Source organism: Symphalangus syndactylus, chromosome X (assembly GCF_028878055.3).
Source record: "Symphalangus syndactylus isolate Jambi chromosome X, NHGRI_mSymSyn1-v2.1_pri, whole genome shotgun sequence".
In the NCBI taxonomy this organism is placed as follows: Eukaryota; Metazoa; Chordata; class Mammalia; order Primates; family Hylobatidae; genus Symphalangus; species Symphalangus syndactylus.
In genome coordinates this window covers 114,443,274-114,457,509 of record NC_072447.2, presented here as the reverse complement: position 1 = coordinate 114,457,509, position 14,236 = coordinate 114,443,274, and the positions used below count along the sequence as shown (strand labels likewise).

Genomic DNA, 14,236 nt, shown 5'->3' with positions numbered 1-14,236 from the left:
GTTGCATCCATCACCACTATCTAACTCCAGAATATTTTCGTCATCTCTAAAAGAATCCCATACCTACTAGTAGTCACTCCCATTCTCCCCTTCCCCCAGCTCCTGGCATCCACTATTCTTCTTTATCTCTCTATGGATTTGCCTATTTTGGACATTTAATGTAAATGGAATTATACAGTATGTAGTGTTTTGACACTGGCCTTTTTTTCACTTAGCAGAATTTTTCAAGGTTCATCCATTATAACAATAATATTACATTTTATGGATATACCATATTTTGTTCATCCATTCATCTACTGATGGACATTTGTGTTGTTTCCATCTTTTAATTATTATGAATAATGCTGCTATAAACTTTCATATACACATATCTGTTTCAGTTCCTTCTTTCAGTTTTTTTGTGTATATACCTGGGAGTGGAATTGGTGGTTCATATTGGTAACTCTATGCTCAACTTTTTGAGAGACTGCTAGATTATCTTCCAAAGCAGCTGTACTATTATATTTTTTTACATTCTCACCAGCACTGTATAAGGGTTCCAATTTCTCCACCTACTTGCTAACCCTTGTTATTACTGTCTTTTTTATTATAGCCATCCTAGTGGATGTGAAGTGGTATCTCATTGTGGGATTCCCCCCAACAGCGCCTTTCTCTTTACTGGGGAATAGTTCCAGTCTTGTGCACTCATTACTGTGAAGATATTAAACCGCTGGGAAAGATAGGGCCCTTCTCTAACTAATAACTGAATCTGGGGGCATGTCAGGTGTTCTGGCAGGGTGGAGAGGAAGAGAGTTTAGCGACATAATGAACTTGCCACCTTTGGAAGCTCTACCATCGCAGAAGCAATCTGCTGTATTGATTGCTTTCCCTTCCCACAAAGAGACCATCAAGTGCAGAAGTAATCAAGTGAAGTTTTCTTGAAAAGGCAAGACAAGAGCTGGGCAATGAAGGGTGGGAGGCCAAAGGATGTGTGAAGGGGGAAATGGAGAGGCTTCCTAAACTAAAAAATATTAAATCTCTTCTGAAAAGCACCTTCAATAGTGACCTAAAACAAAGATGAAAGTCAAACCAATCAACAATTACTTTTGTTTAGCAATTCTGGAAAACATGTTGCAGGAGAGGACACTGGAAATGATGGTTAAAATACAGTGGGAGCCATGGCAGTTCAAGCCTGTAATCCTAGCACCTCAGGAGGCTGAGGCAAGAAGATCAGTTGATCCCAGGAGTTTGAGGCTGCAATGAGCCATGATCACACCACTGCACTCCAGCCTGGGCAACAGAGTGAGACCCCAACTCTAAAAATAATAATAATAAAATAAAATACAGTGGGAGTGTTGGCCAAGGAGTTCACTTTTTCTCTCTCTTCCATGCCCTTTAGGACTACTCATAATCACAAATACCTTTGTGACCCTTCTGAGCATAAATCCACCTGTCTAGAGTGCTCAATAAGTCCAAAGTAGAGTCTATGTGTTTGGTAAATGGCTCTGGCTAGAAAGCAACTGCTTGGCTAAATCACACCTGACGGTCTTCCCACTGAGATGGGAAAATGGGGCAGATGGTGTTCGCCCAGGAGCTGAGGCATAAAAGGATTCTTAGTGGATGTGATGGCTCAGAAGTGAATCTCTAGTTACCACTTGGGATCTGACAATTTTTGAGAAGTTCTACAGGGCTGTGAAAGACCGCACAGGAGTAAAAATAAACCTTGTCATTACATTACAGGTGTTGAGAATTTCTAAAATTTACAGTATATAATACTGATTGAAAAGTAAATGTTGCTGCTACTTTGGAGTTCAGCATAAGCCTTATACAGAGGCAGGGTCTGCCAGTGTGGTAAGAGGGTGGCCTCTGTAAGGGTTAAGTAGCCCCACATCTCTTTCCCTACCAGCCTGCTTTCTGCCCTCCAGAAACCCTATCATTTATAGCTAGTAGTAAAAGAACAACAATTGCATGTATTGGGCATTAATATGTTCCTGGTACTATGCTGAACAGATTATATGTCTTACCTTGTTTGATCATCCCAACAACCTATGGGGTAGGTACCATTATCATCACCATTTTATAGATGGAGAAACTGAGACTCAGAGATGCTAAGAATTTGCTCAGCTAATAAGCAATAATTAGTAATGGAGCTTTAATTTGAATCCAAATGGGACACTCTGAAGTAAGGCTTCTCCTCTCCCTAGGACAGGTCTTGGAAGCTGCATTTTCAGCAAGTTCCCTCATTCAGGTCTTCAGTTCTAGAAAGTTTCATACTCTTTACCCTGTGCTCTGTGGCCTCATTATGAATAAAACATCAACGGCCTATGTTACAATATAATTATCTAGAAAAGGACCCTGTTTTAAAACATTATCTACCATTTTCATTTCAGTATGAATTACTTAACAGGATTAGTATTAAGGCCTGCCAGCATGACCTCAATGTGATGGGCCACAGGAGAGTTAAGTTTTTATGGGGGAGGAGATTTTGGGGAAAATCTAGAAATCGTTGGACTGTGCCCGAGGAAAGCAGATATAGTTAAGTCGTCACAACAAGAGGCCCAGGGGAAAAAGAAGTGATGGCAGTTGAAGTGCTGAAAAAAAAAAAAGAAATCTAAAGGTAGGCATCATTGATTCAACTGATGGACCCATTTGAAGCAGTACATCTGATCTCAGGGAGCATCCTAAGGAAAATGTCATCTGAATCCACATAGCCTCAGAATATGAGCATTGTTACTTTTTGGAGGTGGGGGGAGGCTGCAGACACCCACTCTTCTTTGTTTTTGTTTTTGTTTTGAGATAGAGATTTGCTCTTGTTGCCCAGGCTGGAGTGCAGTGGCGCAACCTCAGCTCGCTGCAACTTCCACCTCCCAGGTTCAAGCAATTATCCTGCCTCAGCCTCCAGAGTAGCTGGGATAACAGGCTTCCGCCACCACGCCTGGATAATTTTTTGTAGAAACGGAGTTTCACCATGTTGACTAGGCTGTACTCGAACTCCTGACCTCAGGTGATCCACTGCCCTCACCTCCTAAACTGCTGGGATTAGAGGTGTCAGCCACTGTGCCCAGCCCACTGTTTTTGATACATTCATTCTGCAATATGTGTTGCATCCTGGATGTATGCTCTTACTTTGCCTCACTGAGATGCAGCTAGCTCCCAGCTGCTCCTCCTTCCATTACAGCAGTGCTCTGGTAGAAGGCCATGGGTGGTTTCCCACTAGCAACCTTATTTGTCTGTGTTCCTTCCATTTGGGCCAAGGACCAAAAGCCAGCTCAGATTTACACAATTACTTTAACACTGTTTAAGAAAGTAATGTGACAACCTCCACTTTGCCCAGATGGAGGGGCTCAATGATGTCGGTGGAGAGAACCCATTATTGGAATAAGACTGGGAACACAAAGTCATAGCTAGGATCTCTGCCACTAGTAGGAATACAGCCGGGCTTCTGATGACCAGCTTTGTAGGATTGATTTTCTATGGTTGGAAGGGACCCAAAATGTTCACCTAGTCTAGTCTACGGCCTTCAAGTAGAAGTTTTTTCAAACGTAGTCTTCAAATTTAATGAGGAATACATTTATATCATTCAAGAATATGAATGCATATGTATATGTATATGTATAGATTATATACCTAGGTATACATATAAAAGAATGAAATAGAATAGCTTATTCACCCCTGTCCCACACTCACCCAACTCTTATCTTCTCCCTACAACATGTAGTTCCCCCCATAACTTTTAGTAGTTATGTATCTTTCCAGATTTTTATGAAAATGTAAGCAAATATGAATATATATATTTTAAAAATATTTTGTATCTACATAAAAGGTAGTCTATTGTGCACATCGTTTTACCCTTGTTTTCATCATTTAATAATATATCTTTCTGTATTAGTGCACAGAGAACTTATTCTTTTATAGAACTACATAATATTTTGTTATAATAATGAGCCATCATTTATTTAACCAGATTTCTATCAATGGACATAGAAGTTGTTTCTATATTCAGCCATTACAAACAATGCTGCAATGAATAATTTTTATGTTTCACACATGTGCAAGTATATCTGCAGAATGAATTCTTAAAAATAGGATTGTTGGGTCAAATACATATGTATTTTTAAATGAACAGATATTGCTAAATTGCCCTTCATCGTGTTTAATCAATTCTTCACAGACTCACCAAGATAGTGTTTTATTCAAACTTTTGGATTTTTCTAAATCTGATAAGAAAAATGATATTTCACTGCAGTTTTAATTTATATTTCTGTAATGAATGAGGTTGATTTTTTCATGTCTAAGGGTCACTTGTAGTTCCATTTCTGTCAACTGTCTATTTATATCCTTTTTCCATTTTTACCATTGGGTTATGAATCTGTTTCTTGTCAATTTATAGAAGCTTTTTATATATTAGGGACAAGTAGGATTTTAATCCCCAAACAGCAAATACGCGAAGAGATTCTATTCCAGTGTTTTACAGTGTCTTATGGCAGCAAACTCTTTCTTCAAATGAAATTTTAAAAAGCTAATAAAAACACATTCACTAATAAAGTAAGAGGTATTCTGTTGAAGTAGAAATGGGGAAGGGATTTTTTTTCACATCCCTCAAGTACCTCTGAACAATCCTAAAGCAGCACAGAACCTAGTTTGAAAATAATTTCCCTACATGCCTAGTTGGCCTGTGGTTTCAGTTTCTAATAACTCTTTCAGCAAGGAATATTTTTTAGTATCTAACCTGAATCCTTATTGATGCAGTTGATACTCCTCCCCACTTAACACTGGCAATTTGTGATTATTTGACCTCTCTTCCATTAAGAACCTTTATGTGTTATTTAAATACATTATCATTTAACACCTTTTCTTGCCTTCCCCTCCAATGAAAGCAGGATTTTACTTGAAGTCAGGGTAATGTCCTATTTATCTTTGTAGCTTTAACGTAACATAATGCCAGGTATTGTCAATGTATAGTCAAGGATCTATTCGTGCCAGGTATAGTCAAAGACCTCCACAAGTGCTTGTTGAATGAATAAGAAAACAAGAGAGAAATAGTGTTTTGACTCATGTCTCCATTGCACCTACCATACACATCAGTACAAAGCAAATGCCCCTTTCAATTAGTTATCATCCACGGAAATTGGGAAAATTCCTTCATATTCTTCAACTTTACTGCTTTCCTCTCTGTGACCTCTTTCTAGAGCAACATCATGTACTGTGAATGTTATGTACCAGATACCTATGGGCTTTTTAAAATTAATTATCGCTGAACCTCACAGCCATGTAAAGTAGAAGACATACTCAAGCCTTCCTAAGATCACAGAACCAAGACATGCCAAAGCTGAGGTCTTAGTCTGTTTGAACTGGTATAACAAAACACCACAAACTGAGTAGCTTATAAACAACAGAAATTTATTTCTCACAGTTCTGGAAGGTGGAAATCCAAGATCAAGGTACCATCAGATTTGTTCTCTGGTGAGGGCTTGGTTTCTGGTTCAGAGATGATGCCTTCTCCCTGTGAGCCTATATAGTAGAAGGGGCAAACAAGCTCCCACAGGCCTCTTCTAATAAAAGCACTAATCTCATTCATGAGGATGTTGCCCTTTTAACCTAAGCACCTCCCAAAGGCCCCACCTCCTAAAAGCCATCACCTTGGGGGTTACGATTTCAACATATGAATTTCAGAGGCACACAAATATTCAGATCATAGCAGCTGGGACCCCAGAGACCAATGTTTGCAGACCCCAGAGACCAGGCTCAGTTATTTTATCTTGCATCGCTGTGAGATACTTACATAGAAATAGCATCCTATTCTAGGGGTTTCTTTCATGGCCTTTTTGTCATTCTCTCTTCCCATATATTTCTGAGACCTGGGGTAAAGCCCTTTAGATGATGTAGTTTTACTTTGTTGGATGTGTATGTCTCTCTGTGTGTCATAGGCAATTAAAGGGAATATAACCTCTTCTTTCTAGCCTTTACCTTCATTTCCATGTCCCTTCTCCACCCACCTCCCAGTAGCCTGCAAATGTTCTAGGACTATATCAGTAGAATGACAGAGAACCAAAGAAATGCTAGAATCAGGCTCAGCCATCAGAAGAAAAGTAGGAACCAAAGTAATGGCAGCAATGGCAAAAGAAAAGATGGCTTGGTGTCAAGGAGATTAGCAACTGATCTCTGAAAGCTCTGGGGAGGTTAGTATTTATAACACTGGGAGCAGATTTGTCTCCTGACATACAAGCTGCTTTTCTGACTATCCAAGAACTGTCCTACTATGGAAATGATCATTTTATAGGGTGGGGAGAGTGGGGAAGACAGCAGTTAGCATGAGGACTTGGTTCCAGAGTGTGGGAAGAAGGGTAACACCAGGAGAGGCGGAAAGGTGTACAAAAAGAAGTGAAGTGGAACCACAGGCTTCTTGGTAAAATTTGCCAGTTGCTCTGAAGGACAAAAAAAAAAAAAAAAAAAAGGCCTGTGGCAGTTATTCACACTGAGGTGTTAGTGACAAGGTGTAAGTGTACCCTCTCATAGAAGTCTTGGGATTACAAAATGTGATTGCAAAAGGCAGCCATTTATCCTAGAGGAATGGACTTCCAATAGTGGCATTTTAAGCATCAGTGTGAGAAAAGGTGGTAAGAGACATTTGGGATAAGGGGGTATTTTCTGAGAATCCCAGAAATCATAGTTCTGCTTACATATGAGATCATCCCTCACTTGGGGAGAAGAAACCTCCTCTTTCCCAACACCTCTGTGGTCATATGGCTTAGTACTTGTCTGCTCACCCTACGATGGTTTTTTCTCAAGTCCTCCTCTTAGTGCTAGGTGGGAATTTGACTGGAAACAGAAGAGATGGGGGAGGTTAGAAGCCATGCAGCCTGGTCATTCCTATTGTAGCATTGCCTGAGGGGCCCTGTAGCCAGCTTTGCTTTGAACTGATTTTCTGCTAGTTTTCAGTCAGTAACACTGAATGTGTTCCAAGGATAGTTGGTTGCTAGCCCAGCCACCTTGGAAAATCTGGGAGAGGAGAAAGTAAAGTATGAGGTGGCTTTTCTTCCTTCTGCAGTTAGGAAGCATGCTGTGTTGGCCCTCTAAAGATGCAAGGGGAGATTTGAGTCCATATCGCATTCCTAGAAATATTAAGGCTTAAAGAGGTAAAGTGCCTTGTACAAGATTGTGGGGAGTCGGTACCACTGAGTTGGGATTATGACTCAGTGATCCTGCTCTGAAGCTTTAACACCCATTCTGTGAAGAGCACAAATTTGAAGGCAGGAAAGCTATATTTCTGAGTTGGCTCTCTTGTTAAACAGCTGTGTGACATGGGACAAATCTTTTGGAGTACTAGTAGCCTCATTTTCAGTAATTCGCCCCCCCACCCCCAACATACACACCAATAAGGGTGTTGGAAGAATGAGAAGATGTTAAGAATTTTATTGCATAAAACTAGCCTTAAGCATGACCATAATTGGTTTCTTTTTATTTGATTCTACTGTGTCTTCCTGTCTTTCTCTTTCTCCCTATCTCCTGTTGAGTAGAATAATAGACTCCAGTGCCAGGTTACTCAGAAGACGATTGCAAGGAAGATTCTCAAGATCATTCTTCCATTGGAAAACCTCACCCTGCAGTTGCCTTGCCATTGATCCCTTGGTAGAAGGCCCGGTTCAAAAATCAAGCCACATTCTTTTGAGGCAAAATAATTCCAAACTTCTTTTTGTTGTTGTTGTTTGGTATTCCAAACATCTGCCAGCTCCAATAAACGCCATGGCAAATATTATTTTGTAGGCCACTGTAGTTTTCCTTCACCACAAAATGTTGAGATTTGGAATAATTAGAGCCCAGGGGGGCAAATGGGCCTGCTTCTGTGCTTTCTCTGATGGGTTTCACTCATGTCTGCCAGCTGCAGCTGTCTGATTGTATACGCTTGTGGGCAGGGGCAGGGCCTCTTAGCCCAGACAGAGTCAATTAGTATGAGTTAAACTCTTCCTAGGAGCTAAGGCTGTCTTTATAAGGCAAAAGTAAGGAACTTTCTTTATATCCTGTAAAGGGTCATTAATAAGTAAACACCCTAAGAGTGAATTACTCAGAAATTGATGTTAGATCAACTTATATAGCAAAGTATAGAATTGAGTTAGTTACCCAAATAGCTGAAGCCAAAAGAAGTGCATTATCTGTTTTCTGGGTATTTTAGGCCACAACATTAGGGACAGCATAGCCTTCATGTTCTAGTGGTTTGGGTTTTGGTTTTTAATTAAATGGTCCCTTCCTTATTATAGGTTTGAAGTGATTGGCACTCTTTTTGATAGTGGCTATGAGGGAAGGTTCTAGAATCAGTCAGACATCAAGTTATATCTTAGTGCTGCCACTTGCAAGTTGTGTCACCTTGAGCAAGTCAATTAATCTCTTAAGCCTTAGTTTCCTCATCTGCAAAATGGGCATAATCATAATGTCTACATCAGAACATTATTAGTAAGAGCCAATGAGATTATGTATGTAAAAGCACTCACTCCTGCCTGGCACATAGCTAGGGCTTGATAAGTGGTATCTATTAGTGTATTATTATTATTATTATGGATGTTATTATTGTTAGCCTTATCATTTTCACTACATACTGAGAATAATTTCATTCTTTTTGTTTGTTTGTTTATCTGTTTGTTTTTTGAGATGGAGTCTTGCTCTGTCGCCCAGGCTGGAGTGCAGTGGCGTGATCTTGGCTCACTGCAAGCTCCGCCTCCCGGGTTCACGCCATTCTCCTGCCTCAGCCTCCCAATTAGCTGGGACTGCAGGCACTCGCCACCATGCCTGGCTAATTTTTTGTATTTTTTAGTAGAGACGGGGTTTCACTGTGTTAGCCAGGATGGTCTCAATCTCCTGACCTCATGATCCGCCTGCCTCGGCCTCCCAAAGTGCTGGGATTGCAGGCGTGAGCCACTGCGCCCGGCCCATTCTGTTTTTTTTAAACGGTTGTATTGAGGTATAACTTACCTACCATAAAATAGACTCATATTCATTACAGTTTTGACTGATGGAAAGAAAGGATGGTTCAACTCTCTAAGCCCCTCCCTAATGAAACACACAGCTCCCCTGATTTCTCTCCTTCCACTGTCTCATGGCAGGCACTTTCCAAGCTCTGGTTGTATCTTTTGTTGGTTTCAATTCCTTTTTTCACCTCTCACTAGCTTTGTGACTTCAAATAATTCACATAACCTCAGCAATCCTATTTCCCTCAAATGAAAATGAAGGTAAGAATTTACCCTACTTGATTTACAGGGTTGTTATAAAGCTCCATTGTAATAATATGTGTGAAATCTCTTTGTAAATGGTCTGCTGGGTTACTATAATTCACAAATATGAGTTTCAATAATATTCAAATGTCATATTGTGTGCTTCAAACATTAGATGCCTTGAGAGGTCCAGATTGTGGCTGGAGTTATTTAGAGAATGCTTCGTGGAGGAAAGGGGGCATAAGCTGAACCTTCAAGATCAGATAGGACTTCAATGGGTGGAAAAGAGTCAGGGAGTGGGCAGTCTTGATGGAGGGATTAAAAAAAAGCAAAACCACAGAGGCTGGAACAAACAGATAAGCACAAAAGTGATTTAAAACGTGCGCGGTGGCTGGGCACCATGGCTCACGCCTGTAATCCCAACACTTTGGGAGGATGGGGCAGGCGGATCAGTTGAGGTCAGGAGTTTGAGACCAGCCTGGTCAACATGGTGAAACCCTATCTCTACTAAAAAAAAAAAAAAAAAAAAAAAAAAAAAAAAAAAAAAAAAAAATAGCCAGGCGTGGTGGCAGGCGCCTGTAGTCCCAGCTACTTGGGAGGCTGAGGCACGAGAATCGCTTGAACCCAGGAGGCATGGGTTGCAGTGAGCAGAGCTCGCACCATGCACTCCAGCCTGGGCAACAGAGTGAGACTCAGTCTCTAAATAAATAAATGTGGGAGGGAATAAAGTTACCAGGGCAGTTATAATAGATGGGTCCCCTTCTGAAGCAACTGGGGGAAAAGATTAAATGAGATAGCATGGACTCCTTCCTTTCAGGAAAGATAATATCTTATTCATCTAGGAATATTAGCTCCATCTAGGCAGGGACCTTGTCCATGTTCTCTGATCCCTCTCTAACACATATTACAATTCCCAGCACATAGTAGGTGCTCAGTAAATGGTCAACAAATAAAAGGATAGATGGATGGATGGATGGATGTATGGATGGATGGATAGATCATAATGTCAGCTGCTGTACTTGTCTGGCTGTTTTAATGTTATTCAAAATCATTGGCCACTGGAGCAGGGACTGTCTTAAAACTCCCTCTATGTAGTACAACCCCGTCTGCTGTTGGCATTTATGAAATTCTTTTCAATGATGCCAATACTCAGTGTGGTTTTTCTCCACCCTGTTCTAGAAGACTCCTTACCCCCAGTGAACAATAAGGTGACCAGCAAGTCTTGCGAGTACAATGGGACAACTTACCAACATGGAGAGCTGTTCGTGGCTGAAGGGCTCTTTCAGAATCGGCAACCCAATCAATGCACCCAGTGCAGCTGTTCGGTAAGACCCTACATCTTAACGTTCCTGCTAGGCCCTACTGAAATACAAGAGCTTCCTCTGTACTTGTACTTTCATTTGTGCCTGCACTGTAAGGTGTTTGAATAAAACATGAGTTGCATTAAATCATAAGCCTCCTTGCCAATCCGAACTCCCTGATCTTCACCCACCCTGAACAACTCTGTTGAAGGGCTCAGGCCCAATCATATCCCAGTCTTAAAGCTGTAGGACTGCTTAAATGGGCAAAGGTGAGCTGTTTGTGTTGATCGGCGCTCCTTTTCATTATAATTGTACCACCAAAGCCTTCATCTGAAGGACTCACAATTATTTGAAGCTTTGGGAATGCTATGGGTGGAAAAGTCACTTTGACCATCTAGGGCTACTCACTCCAATTAACAAGAAAATGAATTGTCTGTTAGTTCCCATATCTGAAGTATTTTACTAACCAGTTAATTCCTAGTGCCCTGCAATGAGAAAACTCTCTATAAATGCTTGGTCATCATGACCACCAGGACATTACTTGTCAGAAGAACTGCATTTACTTTACAAACAACGTATACTAATTATATCTTATCTCATATGCAGTCCAGAGAATATAATAGATAGAACTAGAAAATGGAGTAAAATGAGTGTTTAAACTGAAGCAGGAAGGAATGAAGTTAGATGTAGTAACAACTTTTCTGCCTGCAAGTGGCATTAAGCACTGGATTGTCAAGGGAGGCTATAGAATCTCTTCCCTTTAGGACTTTTAGTAAGAATATAGTATCTCCGTAGTTTAGGAGAATTTTCGTTGTGGCCTTGCTTTCCTAATGGCCTTCCAGGAATCATTCTAGCCCCAGAAGAATGTGCTTCTAAGAACTAAGAACAAGGTTTAAGGAATAACATTTGAAAGATAGAAATTTAGGAAATCAGGATTATTGCAAAGACAGATGTAACCAGCAAGTAAATTTTATCCTCTCCCTTGCCTTGTGCTAGACTGAGCTGTGGCCATCAGATCATCTTGTATAGTTTTGTATTACCCCAGAGAGCTTTTTCCTTTGGTTTGGAAGGGAGAGTCTAGTGAATATTACAAATGGAAGCTATGAAATAAATCTTCATTCCTTTAAACCCCCAATACAGCTGGGGGACCAAGGATATCATGAACAGAGAAAAAAGAAACAAGACTATAATTGGTGGTTCAGAGGCTCATGGCATCCCTGACAGACTACTTTGTACCACCTTAGACCATGATGCTCAACTAGGATTGCTAACTTTTCTGTGGCTTAGTCTCTGGCATGGAGGAATTGTAGGAGAAAAAAAATAATGCCTAATAAAATGTAGGAAGTACCGAGAACTGACGATGGGAGAGCTGGAGGGAAAGACATGCCATGTTTTGAGTCCCTACTCTATCTCAGGTATTAAGTGAAGCCTTTACACTTATCCTAGATGCTTCTAATCTTAATTCTGTTTCTCCTTGGCAGGAGGGAAATGTGTATTGTGGTCTCAAGACTTGCCCCAAATTAACCTGTGCCTTCCCAGTCTCTGTTCCAGATTCCTGCTGCCGGGTATGCAGAGGTAGGTGTGTTATATCCCAAGACCCCTGGATGCTGCTATCCTGTGTAGTAGAATTTAGAAAGGAGGAAAATACCTGTCTAATGTCCTAGGGAAAGGTAATTTTTATGGTAGCCTTAGTTTTTAAAGGTGGTTTAATTAACAAAGGGAAAAATAAATAAAGCATTGATTTTAAAGGCCACAGCCTTTAAAAAAAAAAAAAAACTATACTGGATGGAGTGCTATGCTTCAGGGAAGGATGGGAAAGAGTCATCAAATGTGAAAGTGAATATGTTTATTTCTCCATCCTTAATCCCTTCTAGCTTGGCCCTTAAATTATTGTATCATAAAACACAGACTATTTTCATTCATAGCCTTAAAAGGAAGAATGGACCTTGCAAGGAATTGATGTGGCCATTATGAAGACTGTGCAGGGCAAATTTAGGTATACTTTTTAAACCCCATAATAAGATGGTGACAAACTCAATAAAAGCAAAACAGAAAGCATTTTCTCAAATTATATTCAAAATTGAATTGTCTTCTCACATCAGTCTTTTTTTCTTTAGGTTTCATTTTTTTTGTAATGGCACCAGTTTTTTCTCTAGGTTCCTAGGATCAAGTGTAATCCCCTTTAATTTCTCCTTTGTTACCTCTTCTCAGATTACCAAATCTTTCAGCAGTTATCTGTATCTCTCCCTTTTCCCACTTTCCCACTTTCCCACTGGCAATATCCTAATTTTGTCCTCTTTCCTTCTATCCAGTCCACATGTTTTTTGACCATCTACTGTATGCTCAGCATTGTGCTAGAATTGGGGTATTTATATTGATAAATACAGTAGACATATAGGGTGGTGCTAGACCATATGGCATCTTTATGTGAGTTACAAAAAGTATTCCCTTACATAAGATACTTTATTGCCATTTTTCAGAAAATCCCAGGGAATGCACCTTTGTAGCTGTGGCATCCTTTTGCAGCACACAACCTACACAACAATATATATAGCATACATAGCAGCCAAGATATGTTCTTTGCTCTTATGGAACTCACCAGAAAAGACAAATAATAAGCAAACGTGGAAATACAGACAACGCGAGTACTATGCAGAAAATAAACATAGGACTGAGATAAAAAATAAGTAGTTTATTTAGGTTGAGTTGTCAGGAAGGCCTCTCTGAGAAGGTGACATTTAAGCTGAGACCTGAGAGATAAAAAGAAGTCACCCATGCAAAGATCCCGAATAAGAGCATTCCAAGTAGAGAGAAAAGAAAGTTCAAAGACCCCAGGCAGGGAAGAGCTTAGAGCATTCAAAGAGCCTAAGGACCAGTGTGGATGAAATGTAGTGATTGTGGTTGAAACTGACATGGGATGAGGCTGAAGAGGTGACTAGGAGTTAGACCATGCAGGACTCTGAAGGCCATGGGAAGGATTTTGGATTTCCATTTTTAATACATTGGGAAGCTATTGGAAGGTTGTGAGAAAGAGTATGAAGTGATCCAATTAACGTATTAAAAGATCTCACTGGCTATTATGTCCAGACTAGACTGGAGGGAGGCAATAATGCAAGTGGAGAGACTAGCAAGATGGTTAGGGTAGTACTCTTTCCAGTGTAAGAAAAAGGGTGCTTGGACTGAGAACACAGCAGTGGTTCAGAGTGGAGCCTTTGGAGCCAAATTGCCTTGGTTCTAATCCCAGCCTTGCTACTTTGTAGTTGAATGACCTTATTCAACCTTTCTACCAATCTTTAAAGTGAGGATAATGTTAGCTCCTACCTTCAAGATGTTTATGAGATTTCAATGAGATAATATAAGAGAAGGACCTGGCACAGTGTCTTGTATATACTGAGGATCCGATAATTAAAAGTGGACAGGCCGGGCGCGGTGGCTCACGCTTGTAATCCCAGCACTTTGGGAGGCCGAGGCGGGCGGATCACGAGGTCAGGAGATCGAGATCACGGTGAAACCCCGTCTCTACTAAAAATACAAAAAAATTAGCCGGGCGTAGTGGCGGGCGCCTGTAGTCCCAGCTACTCGGAGAGGCTGAGGCAGGAGAATGGCGTGAACCCGGGAGGCGGAGCTTGCAGTGAGCCGAGAGGGCGCCACTGCACTCCAGCCTGGGCGACAGAGCGAGACTCCGTCTCAAAAAAAAAAAAAAGTGGACAAATTTGAAATACATTTGGAACCTTGGTTCTCAACTATGGGTGC

General features: G+C 40.7%; 1 protein-coding gene across 9 annotated transcripts in view; it reads left to right on the top strand.

Annotated features, from left to right (window-relative positions):
• The window catches only part of CHRDL1 (chordin like 1), a 122,245-nt gene that overhangs the window by 64,357 nt on the left and 43,652 nt on the right, over positions 1-14,236 (top strand). For 5 of the 9 annotated variants that reach the window (XM_055268611.2, XM_055268609.2, XM_055268605.2 and 2 more), the window contains exons 5-6: positions 10,362-10,507; positions 11,965-12,058. The exons of 1 other annotated variant lie outside the window; for it this stretch is intronic. In XM_055268611.2, coding sequence (XP_055124586.1) covers positions 10,362-10,507; positions 11,965-12,058 — 240 coding nt within the window. The remainder of the gene's footprint in view (positions 1-10,361; positions 10,508-11,964; positions 12,059-14,236) is intronic. 3 more of the 9 variants (XM_055268612.2, XM_055268607.2, XM_055268608.2) reach the window with 1 other exon arrangement.